Source organism: Rhea pennata, chromosome 13 (genome assembly GCF_028389875.1).
Source record: "Rhea pennata isolate bPtePen1 chromosome 13, bPtePen1.pri, whole genome shotgun sequence".
NCBI classification, from domain to species: Eukaryota; Metazoa; Chordata; class Aves; order Rheiformes; family Rheidae; genus Rhea; species Rhea pennata.
This window is the reverse complement of record NC_084675.1, coordinates 2,362,337-2,384,382: the sequence shown is the minus strand read 5'-3', so window position 1 is coordinate 2,384,382 and position 22,046 is coordinate 2,362,337. Positions and strand designations below refer to the sequence as shown.

The window sequence follows — 22,046 nt, the reverse complement described above, 5'->3', positions numbered from 1 at the left end:
GAGGGAGGCGCCTGCGCACCCCCAAAACCCTCCCGGGGCGCCCGCCCTGCTGCAGCCCCGGCCCTCGGTGCCGCTGCCTCCTACGACAAATAAGCTATCGAGTGCACTGATGCCTCCTCCCTCCCTTTCCCAGGTTACTCTGCCGCAGCGTATTCTATTTAAAACAAAGGGAAAAAAAAAAAGAAAAATAAATGTAACCTTTTGTAAGATTACATGTTTCTACGTATTTTAATAATAAAAACCCTGTTTTGTAACAAAACTTCTTATTTTAAATAAACCGTTTGAAGCCAGTTCTGGTGTAGTGCTGATGGTCTCCTCGTCGGCGGGGGCTGCCGCGTGCCTGCCTCCCTCTGCCGCCGCCTGCAACAACGCGGCTCCCCGGGACCGAGCCGGCGGCGCGGCTGCAGGGCTCCGGCGGGGAGCGATGCTGGGACCAGATTGCAGCAATCCGGCTCCCTTAATTAGCATGCGATTTAGTCTTTAAACCATAACTAAGCCCTGGCGCTGGTAAATCCCCATTAGCTCGGGCTCCCGGAGGAGCCACGTATGCCGCGGTCAGCAGGATGGTGGGAGAAGCGAGGCCCTGCCCTGACACGCTCCCTCGGGCGTGCAGGAGCGGGGAGGAAGAGGACGCGCGGCACCCGGACCACTGCTATGGTTTTGTAGCTGCCTTGCTCCTGCAGCGTGCACAGAGCTGGAATTTATTTATTTATTTTTGCCTCGAGCATTTTACAGATTTAGACTCCTGCTATAATCCTCTGCCAGCCCTGCTCCAGCACTTGCCAATGAAGTTCCCAGGTGAGACCGCTCCAGCTAGCTTTTATTGCCCACCCCTCCACCACTTTCCCAGTGTATCTGGGTTTGTTATTGCAGCTTCTTGCTCCCTCTTGTGTTTCCCCAGTTCTACGGGTGTGGATGAGCTGGAGGTGGGAGGCTTTCAGCGCCTTTTCACACCTCTGTCAGGATCTAGACATGGGAATCTCTCCAGAAAGCCCCCAGGGTTAAGCAGCAAGCAGCTAGAGTGAAGGGAAGCAGGCAGCCAGCATGCTCTCCCTGAGCTCCTCCACGCGCTCTAAGCAAACAGCACCTTCAGCCCAACTCATTTCTTGAGATTGCCTGTTGCCAGGGTCCCTTGATACGTGAACCATCAGCAGCCACGTGCGCCCTACATAACCCTGCTGAGCTATATCCGACCAGTGAGCTGGAACTGTGCGGGAAGCTTGCAGCAGTGACTGGTATGGGCAGGAGCAGCCCAAAGCGCTTCCCTGTATGGGGACCAGCTTGCAGCCACCAACATGATGGCAGAATACCCTACGTGTTAACTGTTACGGCTCCGCTTCTGTCAGCACTTCAGTGAGAGCAAACAACGCTGGCTGCAAGTGGGATACGGGCCAGCCGCCTGCGCCTGGATCAGGTGAGCCCCCCACTGCTCTATAAGGCTGTTCAGGTGTGGTTAGCCCTTGGGTGGCATCCTCACCCCTCCCTGGTGGCAAGTTACACAATTCCAAACAGGAGCAGGAGAACAGGTCATGTTCCCTCTCAGGCAGGTAAGTAAGTGGGGAAACCACAGTTGGGGAAGGTGAATAAAACACTCACAAGCCGCCTCTTTGTTCCTAGAACTTGACCATGTTTGGATGAAGCATTGGTAAGGTATGAATTGCCTTCAAGTTTCTTGCTGGCTTCACTAGATGCACCTGAGACAGGTTCTCCTACATCCCCAAACATCAGCAGCTGGTTTAATAGCTCCGCAGTGAAACATACAGACAAAGCGCAGTACAAACCTGGAGGCAGAGCCTAAACTATGCGCCACTGTGCTGAGATCTGCTAGAAAGTGGAGATAGATAGGGAGATCTGTATCAAATCAGGGAGGACAAGCTGCAAATGATGATGCTGCTATTAAAGCTGGGAACTAACCAACAGAGTGAAACCTCTGGGTTTCAAACCTGGCATTTCAGCAAGCCACCTGGTAGTATGGTCTGTCTAGGACTGGGAGGGGACATATGTATCCACTTACTCATCACAGCTTCCCAGCAGGTAAGGTGAGAACATGGCAGGCTCCCCTTTCAGACATCCAGAAAACGGAACCTTACTTTTCCTGTAAGCTCCCAGCCAGGAGCCCTGCCAGGGTGAAGAATAGTTAAAGAGATTCAGGCATTTAACACAATTAAAAAAAAAGTTACAAATCTTTTTAATAAAATTCATTATAAGTTACAGTTTCCCAAAGAATAGGCTCCAGTGTATAATGGGAGACAGGCTGGGAGGAGCAGGGGAAGCACCAACAGGAACCTCTTCCCCACAGGAAAGAAGAAAGAGGGACAGAAAGGTTCTGACAGCCATTTATTGAAAAAGAAACCTCTGAGAGTCCAGTGGATGTAGAAAGACATTAGTCTATGTCCCTCTGCCCTCCACCCTCCCAAACCCCAAAGGCAAACACACACGACAAGTCCTGTTTAAGTCACATACTTTAACAGATTCAGGTAGCCCTCAGTTCCCAGCAACAGTCTGAAGATAACTTATGTGGCCCAGGATTACCAGCAGGATTTTGAGAAGCTATGAGACAACCTCCTCTCCAAACAGGTCCATGAGACTACATCAGGTACGGTGGCACAGTGTCCTGGCCCATGTTTTTTTGAAGTAATCCAAAGGGGCCAGTTCCAGAGGTGAGCAGATGAGGTCAAGCCCATGCTGTAGGAAAAGGGCAGTCCATCCAATAGCAGGCTTTTGTGGGGCAGAAACTGCAGCCCCAGCCATAGAGTCAAGTAACAAGAACCAACAGCACACACTGCTGAAGGAAGGGCAACAGCAGGCTCAGAGCCCTCCTGTGTCAGGGAAAGGCTAGCACACAGAGACAGAGCAACTAAGAGCTTGATGACGAGATGAAGAGCTGAAATGAAGCTGCTTTCCTACATGGACTTTGCAACGCCCTCAGCCAGTCAGGTCCCTTCACACAGCATAGGCATCTCCACTCAGGTTTTTAATCCAGCCCATAAGGCACAGGGGAAAACCAGATGGCCAGCCAGGTTCCAGTTCCCTGCCATGCCAGAGAAAATGATGGATACACAGCTAGACAGGTGAAATCCAGCCGGACCAAGAGCAGAGGGGAATATGGCCACCTGTGTGTTTGCATGTGAAAAGGTGATGGCTGTCACTCCAGGACAGCCATGAGGAGATGCAGTTCCCGAAAGGCACTACCATGGCGGCCGCTGAGCCCGGACTTGTTCTTGACAATGTTGCTGATGTTTTTCAGCTGCTTGTAGCATAGCTTGCATTTATGGAGCCTGCAAAGACAGATAGCAGACACAGCATGAATCCTCAGCTGTTTCAGAGATGTGTTTGTTTCTGAGGTGCCTGGGATTCAACTCAGTCAGGAGAAGAAACCAGTCAAGGGCCTGGAAGAAACTGGAATGTGAGTGTGGCTGTGCAGAAACAACATGCCCTCAACCCACGTCCTGATGATGCGGGAGAACAGCGTCTACACAGGACTCCTACACTCCTATTTTTCCCTTTGGCAAGGAAGTCTGGGGAGAAAGGAGATGCTGCTTCTAGAGAGTTAATTCTCAGAGCAGAGAGAATCACTCTGCTGTGAAAGAGAGTGCTGAGAATCTGGGGCCTGGCTGACAACCCAAGTGCCTTGTGAGGTAAAGACTGCTGCCACAGGATGGTTTTATTCCTTACACTCTGTTTGACTAGGTATGACCCACTACATAGAGACAGAGGGAAAAGCAGTCCTTGATCCTTCCCTCTGAGATCAGAGGGGAGAAATGTGGTACGTTTGGGGAAAAAAAAAAAAAAAAAAAAAGGAAAGGCATGCCCAGTCTGGTATCAAAGCCTCGATGAGAAGAAGCAAAGCTCACCCAAGGGAAAGGCTCATTTCAAAGGGAGGGAGTGGAGGTGAAGAAGTGCCTCACCTTTCCTCTCTGGTGATGTCAACCCCAACAGAGGGCGGTGCAGCAAGGATGTCCGTGATCAGTGGCAGGAATCGCTGGAGAATAAGTTTCAAAGAGGTACAACCAGTCTGTACATAACTGAGGGGACAAAAAGAAGAAAAAGAGAGAGAGAGAGAGAATCAATTCTCACTCAACTTAATTCCTTTCCTCCCAGCATCTGGCTGTAAACACTATACAGCCCTCACACACACCCAGCCACTTGGAATAATTTTGTTAAACAATCTGCCTCCATCACTTGCAACCAGGGAAGGAAAGCAACTGCAGGGACCAACACAGTCTTCATTCAAGCCAAGACTGACAAGTTGAGCCTTTTGGAAAGGCCCTGATATATACCTTGCTAAGTGGGATATTTTTGTTAAAGAGCAGATATGTCCTTCCTAGGGCACTCAGGATTCACCATCACCATCTCTTCCAGTAAGAAGGAAGAGCAGAAAAACCCCTCAAGAGATGCTATACTTCTTTCCCAACCAACGATGAGGTTCAAAGCAATCTTCCAAGCCACCCCAGGGCTGCTGCAGAACTTCCTTTCCCTTGTTCACACCAGCAAGTTCATTCTTATTAGTGTGTGAAGCCTACTTGTTCTATATTAACTTCACCCACCAAATCTGGCTGGCCTAAGTACCTTCAGTCCAGCCTACCTACAGTGAATCTCAACATCTTGCTCTTAATAAGGACTTCTTGCCCATACATACTTCCCATATCTTTTCCCACACACACTTGGCAATTCCACTGCTCTTTTCCAGGTTTTATACTGTACCTGCTGTGATTTGCCAAGATTTGCTTTCATCTACAAAATACTCAGTGAAGTTCTTCTACAAATATTTACACAACTCCTTGTCCCCTAACCACTGCATGTTCAGGTGGCCTTACCTTTCGTATTTACTTTGGAGCAGTTTTTCTATCTGTGGAAGGACTATAGTGCACAGATCCAACTTCCAGAGAGACCTGTAAAGAAAAGGATATGTTTTGAGACTGGCCACTGAAGCCTTACAAGGCTGATTCAACACAGATAATGCTTTCTGACAAAAAAGCCCACTAGCTGCACTCTGGTTTACTGAACAAGTTCCCTGACTCCCCCTTGTGTTAGAAAGTGGCAGGTTCTGTCATTTTTTTTACTGACTCCTTGAATAACTCATGAAGCTCTAAGACTTTGATTTTTCTTGTGAGACATCATTTGCCTATAGAAAAGGCCCTGTACAACTCCAGCACTTACTGGCACTGCAGGCTTGAAGATCTCACTAAAAGCATATGCATTTTACATTGTCTTAGCATACTGGCCGAGAAGGAGGTACAATGCTGTACTCCTGACACTCAGCCAGATGGTTCTTGTGTACCCCAACCACTAGCTCCCCAAGACTTACGCTTTCTGGTTGACAATATTCAAGAGGTCCACAACAACGGAGAGATCGTTAATCGCCACAGCAGAGTCTACAGAGGTCTGAGAGAGAAGGGGGAAGTAGAAGAAATTTATTGCAAAGCTTCAATTAGCAAGTGTTGCTTTTCAAAAACAAGGTAAAGGAAATGTGGAAAGTTCATCAGGGAAGAGAAGACAGTTCTTGCATGAAAAAAAAGTATCTCCCCACTTCTTTGAAGCCATTCGACTACAATTTGAACGCAGCAGCACTCTGCGGTGCACAGCTGGGGAGAGATGCGATGAAAACCCACGTTGTAAAAGCAGAGACAGAATCAGGTCTAATCCAGCCAAGAAAGCTGCTCAACTGCTCCTCTACTAAACCTCAAATATTTCTACATCCTTGCCTTAATGTCACCAGTGCTCCATACAGCCCGCACAGTGTCCAGGTTCTTGTGGCGGCTAGTGAGCACCACGCACATGGTCTCGTGGCCTTTCCTGATCTGGGACATGGCTTCCTCATCCACTAGCTCAGTCTGGCTTTGGTTTTTCACAGCCTGCAAACACAGACACCAATGGAGAAGCAACAACAGAGCAGGACGGTGCAGAAAGGGTGGGAACTTTCTCATGGCCTAGGTGAGAGCTGATTTTGGCCAGGAAATACTGACTTCCATGCGGATTGTTTTAAAAACACTTTGAATTGGAAATGCTCAATTTGTTCCAATTTCAGCTACTCACTTTTGCCTTTTCTACCAGGTTAATCACAAACAGAAGCTTGAAGCCTTGGAAAAAACCTTCAAAATTAAGAAAGGAAAAAAGTGAAAAAAAATAAGTTTTCAAAGCCAATACATTTTGATGAAGAAAAGTTTTCATGCAAGCCCTATTTTTTAATGCAAAATGTTCATCTGAAATCAACAAATTCTATTAAAAAGCATAAATCTTCTGCAATTTGGTAGATGCTAAGTTTGATTCCTGCCCAGGTCAAGCTGGAAGCCCTACTTCATCAGCTCATATTTAGAGTTTGGGATCCTGAGGGTGCTCTGGTCCTTCTCCCTTATTAGAACAGGGCATATCCTCCCAAGAGAGGCAAAGAAGCACCTGAGATGCAAGAGGCAAAGATTCTTGTGAAGTAATTGTACACATGTAATGGCAGATATCAATTTTATAAATGAATCACTGTCCAGCATGTAGAACGGATCAGATTTGTTCTCTGCTTTAATCACATGTTCTCAGTGAGCATGGACCAACACTGTTGTGTTTGCATCAGCCTATTGCTAAGCACAATAAGGGCCTGGTGCAGCGATCTTGAGCTACTAATTCAACAGGAACTGCAAGTCAAGGCAGTTTGAGACAGGAGACTAGGCTGGCAAGGGAAGAATCAAGTGAGCAGCGGGAGAGCAGAATACAATGTGTTCTTTGACTGCTGCATTCAATAACAAGGACCATAAACTGCAGAAAATACCTGAAAAGACCCTCCTACACCTCTGAGGACCCCCCCTTCTGACACCCTCTAACACAGAACCCATCTAGACATTTTTGTGCAGAGAAACTTACTGGTAGAAAGTCTGAGGCCTTCAGGCCAATGGGCTCATTCCTCGCTGCGGGAATCACTGATGGCTCTGTTCTGGTAACAGGAGTTGAGGAGGCAATTGGTGGCCTCTGAATTGGGTCAGACTGCAGAAGAGAGTTGAATAAAAGCTATAGCAACAGCAATCTGGCCCTAGTCAGATGCCCTCTTTCCTGACACACTTCCCTCCTGATGCAGCCTGCTAACGCAGAAGCAGTCTCCGATTTCCTAGCATGGCTTAAGAAGCAATAAAGCATCTCTCAGGTATACAGCGAGACTTAATTAAGGTTTCAGAAGAACATGGAGATGCCCCAGCAAAAGTGCTAAGTGCTGTTATTGTTAATGGCATCTAAAACTAGGGCAACGGGCTATGGCCAACTCAAAGGCAAAGAGAGAATTCTAAAGGAGTTAGTGTAATGTGTCCTGTCATGCAGGCTGACTGAGATTATGGTTATAAAGTAGTCTCAGTTTGAGCACCCTCAGAAATCTGTCACTTGCGTCTCCTCAGAGTGCCCCAGCTTTGAGGTGGAAGGATCAACTGGACTGAAACAATGAGAAATGAACAAAAGTGGTAGAATCAACATCTGCTGGAGGCCTGGCCTTCAAGCCTACTGCTCTGGTCAGACACGTTGCTTGCCACAGATCAGAGCTGCACCTTTACTGGTCTTCAATAAAAGAACCAGCTTGATAACAAACAGTAAAGTCTCAGGCACTCACATATCTTTCACAGCAGGGGTGTGAACAGTTATTAACAGGTTATTCAGTACGTACATGTTCCTGCTTTGGCAATGGGGTCTGGACATCCACAGCTTGGCTGGGCTTTACTGCTTCCTTTACAGTTACAGGCTCTACCAAGATGGAAAGAAGTGGAAAAGCAGAAACTGATTGTTTCTTTCAAGAGAAGCTTACAGCAAAGGGTATGTACAGCTAGACTACAAGTAGTTATGAGATATAACTTTTCCCATCTAAGAGCTCTTAACCCCATTCACACCAAGGGGTCATTTTTATACTCACCGTCCTCAGGAGGGGCTGGAAAGGGCTCATTGTTCCGTGGAGGAGTTCGAGCTACAGAAAAAGAGAGGAAAAAAACCTGATGGAGCATCCAAGGCTATAGATTAGCAATAGGTCAGCCTTGGAGCTGGGAGATCTCCAGCAGCTCCACAGATTAGGCAATCAGTGATATAGAAAGCAGAGTTATCTCCTCCGGAACTTAGCGTTATTGTTGAGTTTACTCGAAGGTTTTTAGCCATCACGACTGAGAGGAACAAAATTAACCCACATATTTCATTGCTGAAGGAGGATGAAGTGCAAGAAAAGGCACTGTCATGACAAATTATATTAGAAAAAAAATGACCTCCAACTAAATTTTAACATACATAAAGCAAAACAATAACTAGTAGTATAAGTTATTTTATGAGTTACTATACTATGAGCTAGTATAACTCATTTTTCATGTTTACAGAAAAATGAGATAAGGGTATTATATTGTGCCCCCTAAACAACAATAACTGCCCTACCAAAATATTTCACCTTTTCTTCTTTAATGGAGGCTGCTGAAAAATCCTGATTTTGCATATAACAGAACCTAAGCAAAAAAAGAGATCCTGTAACACAATAGTCCTTTGTAATCAGGACAGAAAAGCTATAAGCACAGGCAGGCCAGACTTCAACCAGACATCACTGCACCCTAGTTAAGGTGCAGCCTTCCAGTAGATCACCAACATGATCTATGGTTCAGAGCACAGAATATAAATGTTTTCTAACTGCAGCAGTAAGCCAAAGTTCACTTCTACTTCAGTTTAGTGCCTACAGCTCATTCAAAAGCACAATGAACTCTGGTACTAACAGATAGAGTTCTTGGGCTGGAAGATCTCTTTGTAGTCTTCTGGGTTCTGGATTTCAGCCTTTGATTCCTTCTCATCCCGGTCATCTTCACTGCTGGGACTGCGCCTCTCACTCTCTGAGTTGTGCTTCACCCTGCTGTGAAAAAAAAGAGACGTTGGCAGGACCAGCCACACAGACCCTGTTAGAGTGAGAGCACTAAGCTCCCTGCATACTCTCTCAAAATCTCGGAATTACGACAAACCAGTAGACTCCCTTACCTTTGTGGTTTGCTGCAGCTAGTAGATGGCCTGTCATAGATGCGGCGAAGGGAGGACCCTGCGGGGGTAGGCTGAACAAGAGGCTTGTCGTCCCTGATCAACCCATGAAGAATGGAACCCGATTTTGTGACTCTGCTGAGATCCACAACAAAAGAGGAGACTGTGCTTTGCGCAAAGGAAACTCCTATCTGCAGAGGGAAAAGATCAAGGTAGTTCTCTGAAAAGTGGGGTGTATGCCAGCTTTAGACATGACGGAGCAACCTTGAGCAGCAGTATTTGAGAATTTCTCAGTTCAACACTTCGGCTGTTTCAGTTTGAAATTGCCCATGTTTTGTGAAAGGCTATGAATTTTGATGAAACTTTTGCCAAGCATGGTTTCTAATTACTAGTCAAGCCATGCCCCAGTACCTCCCTCCAGAAGTCAAAGAGAAATGAAATGGAGCATGAGGTGGCTGAATGCAAAAGCACACAAGCTTTGTCTAAGCACTGGCCCCACTGCTAGCCCTGGTCACTTACAGTTGGACACAAGGCTTAAAGTTCAGAAGGCTGCAAGCACACAGCAGCATCTTATCTCGTGTTTTGCAGCCGCCTCCCTCCATTCCTCAAGAACAGTGGCTTACCAGCTGGTTGTTGCAGATAGATAAGTCAGCTACTTTTCCCCAGTTCACCAAGACCACATCAAAACAGCGTTCTGGCTCCCAGCCGTACACACGTAGTGAATCCTGGAAGCCACTATACAAGCAGCAGCCATCTGGGTTGAAAAGAACACACCTGGGAGAAGGCAGGAGATGGAGATTTAGACACATCTTTCCGAGCTTACTCATTCCCATGACGACTTCAGGGCTATATCCCTGACTTCAGTGAACACCTCTGACCAGGTTTTTAAACACTGAGTCTACAGAACCAACAAACTCGTGCAACATCTCCAGCTGCCTAAACTTCACAGTAAAATATCCTTCATGAAAACCTCCCTTCACCCTCATTTTAGCCTCTGTCTAGTTGTGGCAGAGCTTAATATACCTGACTGGAGTGGCCTCCTCTTCAATACAGCTCACAACTTGAAACTTCTCCAAGTCCCAGAATCGGACAGTCCTGTAATACAACAGAAGAAAAAAATCATTTCTCTGGAATCTGCTGTAGAATTTGTATTAAAATAATGTACTAATAGCTAGAATTACTTTCACTGTTGTGCATATATGATGAACCTACAGTGAAAGCTAATCTAGCTAAGATCCATGGATACAGCCACAGATGCTTAGAGGCTCTAAATAGGTATAGGTATTTAGAGCTGGCCCAGAGCTAAGGACTCCCAGCTAGCAGAGCAAAGCTTTTCAGAGAGGAAGTCAGCCGGATTAGTGAGCCTCTCAGGCCTATTGCATACAGCAGAAAGTGCCATCAGTTCTGGATGAGAAGGTAGGATCTCCATACTCTGCACACCACAGACGTGACATGTTGTTTGCTAAATAGCAGTCTCTTGAAATGACAGGATTGTCACACAACTCAAAACCGTGTGCTGTGTTCCCAAAAGCAAGGGCATCAGGAAGGGAGCTGACATACTGGGTTCCCCAGTACAAGAGACATGGAGCTACTGGAGAGAGTCCAGTAAAGGGCTACTAAAATGATTAAGGGACTGGAGCATCTCTCCTATGAGGAAAGGCTGGGAGAGCTGGGACTCTTCAGCCTGGAGAAGAGAAGGCTGAGGGTGGATCTTATCAGTGTGTGTAAGTATTTGAAGGGAATGTGTAGATGGAATGGGGCCAGACTCTTTTCAGTGGTGCCCAGCGATAGGACGAGCGGCAACGGGCACAAAGTGAAACATAACAAGTTCTGTCTGAACACGTGAAAAAAATTTCTTTACTGTGAGGGAGACAGAGCACTGGAACATGTCATCCACTGAGGTTGTGGAGTCTCCATCCTTGGGGATGCTCAAAAGCTGTCTGGACACAATCCCGGGAAATGAGCTGTAGGAGACCCTGCTTGAGCAGTGGGGCTGGACTAGATGATCTCCAGAGGTCCCTTCCAACCTCAACCATTCTGTGGTTCTGTGACGGATACAATTGTCTGCTTTCTCTTTCCACTCATGTACCTGTCAGAGCTGCCAGAAGCCAAAAGGTATTCATTGGGATGGAATTCAACAACGTTTACTGGGCCAGTATGTCCTGTAAATTCAAACATTATCTTCCCAGCAGCCAGATCCCATAGCTGGAAGAAGGAAAGAACAGAGACACTCTTGCAAAGATTTAATGTTAGAAAATCATACCCTTGAGTTTCCTTCTACTGGCAATCTAATCCTTCTCCCCCTCCCAAGCACATACTCAAGTTTGTCACGGAAAGCAATGATCAGGGAAGGACTGATGTTCCAGTCACTAAAGACTGCATTTTTTCTTGTTTTCGGTCATTCTCTTTTAGATTTTCTATTTAGTTCCTTGCTAGTTTGTCCCCCAAAAGTTTCTGTTTTATATTTAGAGACTAGGACAAAATAGAGCTGTTCCACTTATTCCAAAATAAGTTGTGAATGAGTTCCACTTACTCAAAAACAAACTAACAAAATCTCTGAAGTTCTGAATCCTTTAACAATTTTTCTATGAGCAATGTATAGTATAGCACGTCTCTATTGAATTACCCAAGCAGAGCTTGAACATAATATCATGAAGCAATGTGCTGTGGATAACTCATCCTGTAACACTTACTAAGACAGAAGCCAATGTTCAGGTATCAAAATTCTACCCATCACTGAAACTTGAACTTTCTTGTGCATAGTGCCAAGACATCTGTTGGATAAGTACATTTCATCAGATGCAACTCATGTCTGGATGTTCTGGGCCACTGGACAAGGTCCCCAAAAACAGACTTCCCCTGCAAGGCCACAGGGCTCACTGCTGCCTAATGAACAAAAGGGGGCTATGAGAGAGCTGGTAAAAAGATGGTCCCTGCAGTTCTATGTACCACAAGCAAACCCAGAGGATGTCATAGTAATAGTTAACAGCTAAATTACCTTTACGGTGTGATCATCAGCAGCAGAGGCTAACCATTTCCCATCAGGACTAAATCGGAGACACCTAACAGCTTGCGTGTGACCCTGAAATGAGAAACATAAGAAGCATTGTGGGTTTTTTTTTTTTTTTCCTTTAAGGGGTATTCTGGCTTTTATCCTTCTATTTTATACAATATAATAAAATAAAATCAAGTAATTGTATCACAGACTCCACAGATCACAGAACACTTAGAAACTGCACTCAAAAGCTATCCACATGAAATGGGCATAAACTCTCTCATCTAGACATTTTTTTACATCAGTATAAGAGCTGTAAATAGAAATATGGCTTAATATGAATCTCAAGTTAAAAGACTTCTGAGTGCTCAGAAAGACTGCTGTGCCATTAAGTTGTTTTCTAGAACTAAATTAATATACAGCAAGTTCTTTGCATAGAAAAGGGCCCCAAGAATAGAACCACAAGGCAGTGCAGACTTGCCCTGTAATGTCAGTCACAGTATAAAGAAACACTTACTCATGGATGCTCTCCATCCCCCACTGAAGCCAATCAGCCTATAAAAACTACTATGATAACCACTTCCTGTCCCCATATAGTTCAGAGAGACATATAGAGGTTTATCAGACCACTTCATAAATCATGCAGATGCTATTTTTATATCAGGAAACTAGGAAGTTAATCAGATAATCACTTAGAGGCTTGCACAAAAGTCCTAGGCAGGAACTTTTCTCCCCTCTTCTCCCAAAAGCCAGTGAAGTATTTTACCTTGTATCTGAAGACACAGCCTTTTCTTCTTACATCCCAGAGCTACAGGGAAGAAAAGCAAACAAACTATATGCTTAGAACTATATATGGGGGGGAGAGAGGGGGCAACAATCATGTTGGAGCAAGAGCTTTCCCTGTCACAGAGCTTGATAAACACTGTAGAATGAAACCACTGAAGGGGCTACTAAACCCGTGTCTCCTCTTGGTGTATCTCCTGACCTAACCTTCCAAGTGAGAACTATTTCTGTAAGGTATTTCATACTACAGAAGCTCAGTTCCTAGAGTCAAATACCAGCCTGATTAAAGCGGATGCAATCCACAGAAATCAGTACATCTACGCTTGCTAACGCCAGGTTCTCACCTGGCACCACACTCAAAGAGCCTTGTGGAATGAGCTGCATTCCGTAACAGATGAATCACACTCGTTGTGTTACACTTGTAAAAAATACATGCAAGAATTTCACAAGCATTCATAAATACACCTGCCCACATGCATGCAAATGATGATATACAACAACCACCAACAGCTTGGCACAAAACACATTCTGTCTTTCCTCATAATAAAGATGCTGCAAGTGAAGAGGATAATCTCTAGGAGAAGCTGGGCTTTACCTTAATGTTTGTGTCCAGAGAACCAGATGCCACAAAGCTTCCAAAAGGATGGAAATCAAGGCTGCAGATATTTGCTTTGTGACCCAGTAATGTACGAAGAACTGGGAAAAGGAGAAGTGGAACAGAGAGAAAGAACAGGGAGCAAATATTTAGCAGTTGGTTTCCCCACACAGAATGCCGTTCAGCCATACTATCTTCACCATTAAACATATGCCAATGCAACGTACATTAGACATGCTAGATACAGTTGATTCATCTGTGTATATTAGTCCACGGAAATGTCTCGGAGTTCACCTTTGCAATGCAAAGAAACAGCAATAGAGGGCCTGGGCTCAGTGATCCTAATCAAATTGCTGTCCTCAGGTATGGAATCTATGAATAAAACTCAAAGGTCTCCAATACAAAAATAAAACTAAAAAGTCACACTTTGAGACAGTTGTCAGGCAGTGTATCCTTCCACCTGTGGCAAAGTGAGCAGAGTGAAGGAAAAAAAAAACACTTTTGGGTGAAGAAGTGAAAGAGACACATGATTGTCTGCATCGTTCATCCTTCAGTTATCAGACAGACCCTTTCCAGGTCTCTCTGCCACAGTATGGACACATGCCTGGTTTTCCACCACTTATGTTCCAATATTTACACTGGACTCCTCCAATTGCCCTTTGCAAGAAGTGTCCCAAAGATTGTGGGGACGATTGTCCAGGAAGCAGGAGGCAAAGAAAATGATCACAGGGCTTCAGCAAGTCATCAATTCAGTGACAACTCTTGCTATTCTGGAATCCACTATGGACCAGTAGAACAGGTACACTGTATCTCTGAAAGCAGAGATGAATGTAGAGCTCAACTTCAAGGAAGAAAAATTGCTCATATAATGACAGAAGCAATCTCTCTCCATCATCAGTCATCTGGGACAGTCTCATTATTCCCACGGCAGGAATTAGCTCTTGAGCCAAACCAGGAGAGGTCATTTGTAGAGACACTGGCTCATAGGTCTAGTAATAAATTCAGCCAGATCAGTTACACTGGTTGAGCCAAGCTATTTTATAATTGAACTGATTCTAAATGCTTGAATGACAAAAGTGCTTTTTATTATTTATGCCATCTGCTTTTTGCTTTCTTAGCTCAGTCAGTGGAAGTCTGTTTTGACTGCATGTTCTTATGATAAGCAAGTAGCAAACTACAAGAAACATTCATTCATTTTATAGTACTTCTGCTGTAATGCACTCAAATGATTTGTGATACCTTTTCAAAATTGCTTTAGGATTTGAGAAAAATGTAATAAACAAAATATGATTCAACAGAATTCCTTTAACGGATCTGAGTTCAATGAGTTTATAGCTTTTATTATAAACTAGGCCCTTGTCTATTTCTGTTGCCAAGCATAAACAGAAGAGAAAAATCACTTGAGGAAAAAATAAAATTAAACTGGAACCTAAAAATTAAGAGATTCACAGGCAGGGATATTCCTGGGCTTGAGCAGAACCTAAACTACTAAAACCTTGAAAATGATTTTAGGTTTACAGCATCCTTTTAATTAAGGCCCAAAATTTAAAGCTGAGAATCCAAATACAATTTCTATATACCTGGTTACCCTACAGATACATGCAAACTGATCTGGAATATAGAACTCAGCATGCTCAGGTCACAATCCTAGAAATTAGCTCTTTAAATCAGTCTCCAGAATGCATACATATATTTCTGCTCAAGTGTGCGTGAACAGCTGTACAGTCTGAACAGGAATGGCACAAAAGCCCTCTAACAGTACTGGAAATTAAGGTGAAAGCAACACCAGGCTCCTGTTCCTTCTCAGCTGGGAACTTTCCAGGTCAAAGATATTAAGTATAAGGATATTCCAAAAAGCATTCATAAACAGAAGCCCAAACACCTGGAAACATACTTTTGGCAGCTTCCAGATCCCAAACTCGAATGGACCCTGACTGGGACCCTGCAACAATGAGTTCCTCATTCGTATTGATCTGTAGGCTCTCAATGGGTGTTGTATGGCCTGTCAAGCTCTGCAAGAAAAAAAAACAAAACAAGAGTCACAATCAACACCTAATGACAAGGCCCTGTTTAAAGTTTATGGTCACAATTGCATAGCTCACATTTGATTAGTAAATATTTACCCAAGATTTGGGAACACCTGGTTGTGCTGCTGGCCTTTTCCCCCCAATAGCTATCAGGATGGTAGGGCATCCTAAAGACCATCACTGTATAGAGCACTGTGCACACATCTTCCAAGTTCTCACTACTTTCTGGGACACTATACTTTGACTAATTTTTGAAGGATACATCAACAGAGACATGTGTAGCTAAACATTAGGTGTGGATGCCCACACAAGGTTGACACATGCTTACATTACAAAAATTACGCTGTGCAAGCACAATGATACCATGTTTGTTCTAAATGGGTCATATAAGTGTCATGAACTGGTTACAAATCAAAGCAAGAGCAAAATCAGGACTGCTTCAAAACCTTCACACAAGCCAGAAGCCATACATTGCTGCCAGCACTGGGCGTCACAGTGACAATGTTATGCCATCACTAAAGTATTCACTTGAGGCAAGAGTAATAATTCAATTGTATACAGTTTCTTTCATCCTTGAGCATCTTAGAGCTTACAAATCACGTAAGTATTTGAAAAGGCCAGATTTTAATTAAAACACAAGAGTATTAGAACTAGCTCTAGAAAACTAATCAACACACATATTGCTATGGTAGACCTTTCAGTTGTCAATCAAGCAATATTATATTCTAGTCTTTACCCTTAAACAGGTCTTCTAAACAGTTAAGCCAGCTCTGTGCCTCCCACACCTTTAAAGAGGCTGGGAACACCAGTTCAAAGCCGCCTGTCCTGATGGATTTCGTCTGCAGTTGCAACGCTCTAAGATTACGACTGCTACTGCTTACGGAGAAACAAAGCTCAAACTTAAACCAGAAGTTACAATGCTACCTGAAAGGTTCCCTCTTCCCCACCCGTAAATATCTGAACAACAGTATCTAACAACTTAGTTATAAGTGAAATATCTAACAACTGAAATACAAAAGATGAATTTCAGAGAACAAAACCCAAAACATAGACCGAAAATTCCAGATTCTTTCGATATAACAATAGCACAAGATCTCAGTAGTCCCAGTCAACTCTCGCCGTTCAGAAAAGGGTTGTCAGAAACCTGACACTCGGGTCTCCCAGAAAGCACACGAGAGCTACAGTTCTCTGCTCCCACAGAAGAGATAGGGAGATATTTGCTCTTCCTTCTTTTCCAAAGAAAGAAATACTGTGGCTTCAAGCTGCTGTCACGTCACGGGAAATGGCCTGGAAAACACAGCTTAACCACACTAGGAAAAAACTGTAGCACCGCCAAAGATGGGGAACCTTTTTTTGCATCTCTTTCAACCTCTTTATCTTGACCTCTGTAAACAAGCAGTAAAATAAAGTAGAAACTCTCTTCTAGCTTTTCTTGACCCTACTTTTTCTTCACAAGGTTCACACTGGCTAGAGAAATACTTCTCATAATGCAACATTAATTATATTGTTAACAAAACAAGTTACAAGCAACATTTGCTAAAGACGCTTTCCGGTAACATCCAAAGACAGAGGACGCAGGACAAACAACTGTTAAATATACTTACAGTGTGAGCTGGTGGTAACAACTGTGGTAATCTTACTCTTTCTAACATGCTGCACCCAGTATTACTCTTCCATGGCCCACAGTCAAGTCAGCAAACTATTCTGACAAACACTCTACTGTCAGAAAGTGACTACGGGACAAGTGGGAACACATCCTGCTTGAGAAGTTTCCTTCTAAGAGGGCAAACTCCAGGGCACAAAACTAGCCCCTGTAGCTTACGCTATAAAACTAGCTGACCTTGTACAAAACTCTGCATTTAATTATCTGTAACCTGGTAACAGAAGGCTCAATATTTATTATCTGAGCAAATACTGGCTTACCTGAAGCAATGAGCATCCCGGATTGTCTCTGGTGCAGTGCAGCTCACCAGTTATTTGAATTCTGTCCCTATCTCAGGCTAGAATCAGAGCATCCCACTTTGCGTTGGCAAACGCTACTCAACTGTTGGACAAGCTACAACCCAAATACCTTTTCCCTCATTTCCCACTCTCCACATCTCAGAATTAATATTCCAATCTCCCCAAAGTTGAAAATAGGTCAGTTCTTACCATGATGCAGTTGGGCTTGTTAACTGACCATATGTTGACCCGACAGTCATCTCCTCCAGTTGCCAGGAGCCGGCCTGAACTTTTTCCCAGGACTAGTGAAGACACATTGCTGCTGTGAGCTGTGATCTCTTCTGCAAAAAACAAAATGAGCAAACACATAGTACAGACTGGTATAAACATTTTCCACCCCATCCCTCCTAGACAGCTAAAAGCTTTTTCTCTCCAGAAAAACTTCCCAGTTCCCACTGGACAAGCTGCAGTAATGCAGAGTTCAGATAAGAATTCACACTATTATCTTGCTTGAAACAGTCCTTCTTGGCTCTGTCTGCTGCACTTCAGGACATTTGCTGACAAATCTTCACAACTCCAGTGTGCATGTCGCTTACAACAGCATCTTCTCTCATTAGCAGCAACTCAGGAGCTGTTTAAGATTTGCTTAACTGTAGCAATCTGCTTACAGAAGCTGCTTTACCTTCTATACTTGGGTGGGTTTCAGTAAGTTGAGCTGTTTCAGAAGATGGAATGATGTGAAGCAGCCACAACCTCTAGAAAAACGCCCTCCGATACTGAGTTCTGGTAAGCACCAGAAGACTGTCTAACCAAAGAAGAACTGGCAGATTAACAGCAGTACAGTTTGTTACCTTACAGAGAAAAAAAGTCAGACTCAGCATCGGGGATAGGTGGAGCTCCCTTCTCTGAGCTTTGGCAGGGACTTTGCTACATTCCCACTATGTAACACAGGTGAAATTTAACAGTGCAGACAGTGCAAAATAGAGACAAAGGAAGGATGAATATATATATTTTAAAGGGCAGAAAAGAACAAACGTGACTGACATTAAAAGACTGTTAAAAAGCTGGGAGCTGAGGGGAAGGCCTGATATTGCAAGGGCTTCACGATGACAGAACTTGGAGGAAGTCTTATTATAAAGAAGCAAATTTGGGGCTAAGGAGAAGCCAAACGAGCATCTTTGCATAGATACTCGTTTTCATAAGGGATTTCAAAATCCACCCAAATTTTTGGTAGAAACTTTTGACAGATGTATTTATCAATTTCTTCCTCTTACCGTTCTCTTCTCTGAAAGTTCACCGGATCTGCATGCGCAGCTGTCACAGTATTTATAAAACTTGTTTGTAAAAAAGCTACATAGGAATCAATTCAGCTTTTGTTCAGATTGTTTTGGTGGGAGGAACAATTTGATGATTTAATACAAGACATTAATCCAAAGGGTCATTAGGACTGCAGCAATAATAATTATAGGTATTTTGTTCTAAGGTTGTCAAGAGTGCTTTTTTGAAAGCAAGACTACGCAACTTTCACTTTAGCTGGACCAACACCTTCAAATTACAAAGGCAGCTGGTCTATAAATTAAAGGAGAAGGGCAAATCTGAAAATATATTTGCACTGTGTTGAAAGACCAATCTGCTGTATGACAATGTTAAAGGAAAGTATGAATGGACGGATGAAACGGAAGGTAATAAACAATACAATTAGTATTAATGGACCAACTGGCTATTTAAAACTGAAAGCATATATGCTGAGCATTGCTGTTAAAATGAGTGTGTCAGCAGCCCCACTTTTTGCTCCTCTTGATTTTGTTCTTAATAATATATTAGAAGTTTAAGAGTCATTGCTGAGGCACTAAACCCTATGTTTATAAAAGATTATAAATTCATGCCAGCTTTGGCCAGGCAGTGCGTTACCCTCTCCTTCAGAGAAGTGCCAATTTAGTTAAACCAGCAAACGTTTTTTATGAAGCATCATCACCAGCTATCACCCACCAGCTCAGTGGCAATAAACTCCTAAATAACACCACTAATACATTGTCTAACACTCAGAATGCTTCTTACTCTGAAGAGGACAACAGAACAGGACAGCCTACCAAAATCAAAGATCAAGAAATTCTGTCCATTTAAATAGAATGGAGATTTGAGATTAATCAAATTCCAACTTTTCCTGTAACTTGGGAGTCTCGGGAATGGGAAGAGAACATTGCAAACTAGTCTTCTGCTCAAAAACATACAAAATGACCAATATTGGCAAAAAGGGTCACTACTACGCATGACTAGTTACCATATGTTAACAAAGTCAACCACCTCAGCCCCATTAATATATTGCCAGTTGATGTTACTACATTTCTGCTAGGCCTCAAATCACTGGCCTAAAATGCACATTTCTGAACAATCAATTAGTTAGTTCCCTTTGCTTCTAACAATTCCTTCACAGCTCCTATAAAATTACCAGTCAGTGACCAGAGAAGCAATCAGGAATTGACAATTAGTAACTGTTTACTGCTCTTTCTAAGGAAAGATAATGAAAGTAAAAGCAGCAGATTCTTGCTGTCTCTTATAAAGCAATTTCAAGAGACTGAGACATTCTGATCCTGTAACGATCACCTCATCCCTCCTGCAGCAAAGAATTTGGTATACTTTCTCTAACAAACAAGCAGCAACAAAGAGCAATCCCAAATCTGCTAACACAATACCGAGGGAAATCTCCACAGCAGGTGGAGGCCTGTATGGGTTTCAACCACCTCCTTGGCTGTTCTTGTACTACATCAGAGTGATGTGGGTTTTACGTAAATTTTGGATAGCCTTTCAAAAAATAACAGAATAAATACAGACTGTTACCCTTTGAAAACAGTAATGACAAGGTTCCACATTTCTCCACTGTGATGCTTCAAGTCCGTTTCAAAAACAATTTTTGAAACACTCTGCAACTTAGAAAGGGAGCAAGGGTGCTCATACCCAAGGAAGAGATGAGCTCATTCATATCACAAATAGCCTCTCTCTTCCCCCTTGTCAGCTGAGAAAAATCCTCTGCTCTGCTTCATAAAGGACAGGAGAGAAGCCTGAGAGACACTCACGCAGCTTCCACGCTGTCTTAGTGGTGACAGACACTGCCATTTCTTAGCGCGACGCTTTTCGGACGGCCACAGGAGAAGTGCCTTCTTCCTCCCAGCAAAGCTGCACTATCTAGGATTGCGTGGGGCTCAACCCCCCCAGCCTCAGCTGCTGCCTTTTGATCTGCTTAGACGCATCCAGCCCGACGAGCTTCCTCCTTCAAAAGACGTGTCCTAGCGCATCCAGAACAACCGCCAGTCACCGACCAGATCTTCAGTCTGGACTTAATCTTCATCTGGATCAACATGACATGGGCCTGAAGTGAGAAAAAGACTCATCAGGGTTTCGGCAACACCTCCTCCCCTGCAATGCCCGTCCGCTGAGCGGGAAGGCCAGCGCCGAGCCACCGGCAGGCACGCTGACGGGGCGACCATCCTGCCGGCGGCCTCAGCCCCGGCGGCACAGCAGGGTGTGGGCGAAGCTAACGAGCTCTGGCCACAGCACCCTAATGACTACGACAGTAATTACAGTGGGTCAGCGGGGAGCCCCTGCGGAGGCTTCCTAGGTGTCGGGGGGGGGGGCGAGAGGGGGGGGGGCAAGTGCTTCTCAGGCCGCCCGGGCCACACCGCGGCGCTCGGCCCGTCGTTTACAGCGGCCGCTGACGAACGCGTGGCGCCCGGCGACCGTTTGAGCGGCGGCCGCGGGGCCCTGGCGCCTCCGCGCCGCGACGCGCCCGCGGAGAGGCGCCGCGGCCCGGCCTCCGCCCGCCCGTAAGCTGGGCCGCCCACCGGGGCCGCCCGCACCCCCGCGCGGCGATACCTGCGGCGGCGGCGGCGGCGGCTCCCCCGCGCGGGCCCCGCTGCTCCCGCCGCCCCCCGCCCCCGCGCCCATCCCCCCCCCCCCCCGCGCCGCTGCCTGACAACCGGCACCGCACAACAGACCTCGGCCCGCGCCCCGCCCCCGCCCGCTCGCCGCCCAATCGCGGCCGCCGCCCGCAGCCGGGCCCACCCCCGCGCCTCGGCCAATCCAAGGGCCGCTGGGCCCCGCCGCTCCGCAACGCCGCCGAGGGGCGCGGTTGCGCGACAGCCGTGAACCGGCTCGACCAATGGGGAGTGGAGGGAGGGGGTGGTCGCCGGCGCTGCTAGCCATTCACAAGGCAGCTTCTTGGCAGAGCCGTTCGAGCTCGGCCAGTGAGGAAGGCGGGCGGTTCAGCAGCGCGCGGAAGCTTGGGTGCCGCCATTTTGTGGCGTGGGGCCTGGGCCTCGGTGTGGCTGGCGCGGCGGAGGAGACCGCGGCGGCTTTTGGCCGAGGAGCTGGCGCTGGGCGAGGGGCAGCGGCCGGCCGCTCAGTCCTTGCCGGGCCGCTCCGCCTCGGAGCGCTGCGGCTGCCCTGGGGCCCTGCCCGGGGGCTCCGCACAGTGCGTCCTGGGGAGAGGTCTTCCGTACTCGGGTGTCGCTGGCCTGGTGCAGCCCCGCTGGGAGCAGGGTTCCCCGGGCGACCCGGCTGGATTTCCGTGGGCGCACCTTTTTGCCAGACAGCGCTGGCCCTTGCCAGCTGCCAGGTGTCTGTCCTGCCGCAGCTTGGGATCGCATTTCTCTTTTCATTCAGGATAACGCTTGCCAGGTGCTCTAAAAGCCCTTTAATCAAGTTACATCGTGTCTGCTGGTTCCCCCTGCTGCCGATTGAGTCC

At 45.7% G+C, this 22,046-nt stretch overlaps 1 protein-coding gene across 5 annotated transcripts; it reads right to left on the bottom strand.

Annotated features, from left to right (window-relative positions):
- Positions 1-2,164: 2,164 nt before the first annotated feature.
- On the bottom strand, positions 2,165-21,320 carry KATNB1 (katanin regulatory subunit B1). Of its 5 annotated transcripts, none has more exons than XM_062586662.1 (20): positions 21,298-21,320; positions 20,380-20,672; positions 17,516-17,646; positions 15,232-15,349; positions 13,338-13,438; positions 12,726-12,767; positions 11,963-12,046; positions 11,054-11,169; positions 9,988-10,059; positions 9,588-9,738; positions 8,968-9,155; positions 8,712-8,845; positions 7,880-7,930; positions 7,637-7,713; positions 6,853-6,972; positions 5,706-5,855; positions 5,309-5,385; positions 4,818-4,892; positions 3,909-4,025; positions 2,165-3,278 (listed from the first exon to the last, which is right to left on the bottom strand). In XM_062586662.1, exons 2-20 carry the CDS (start codon positions 20,417-20,419, stop codon positions 3,146-3,148), a joined length of 1,977 nt encoding a protein of 658 aa, XP_062442646.1. In that variant the 5' UTR covers positions 20,420-20,672; positions 21,298-21,320; the 3' UTR covers positions 2,165-3,145. The 5 variants fall into 5 exon arrangements, with proteins under 5 accessions (XP_062442646.1, XP_062442645.1, XP_062442644.1 ...); XM_062586661.1 differs by lacking the exon at positions 21,298-21,320 and adding an exon at positions 21,176-21,231; XM_062586660.1 differs by lacking the exon at positions 21,298-21,320 and having other exon boundaries at positions 20,380-20,897.
- Positions 21,321-22,046: the final 726 nt, after the last annotated feature.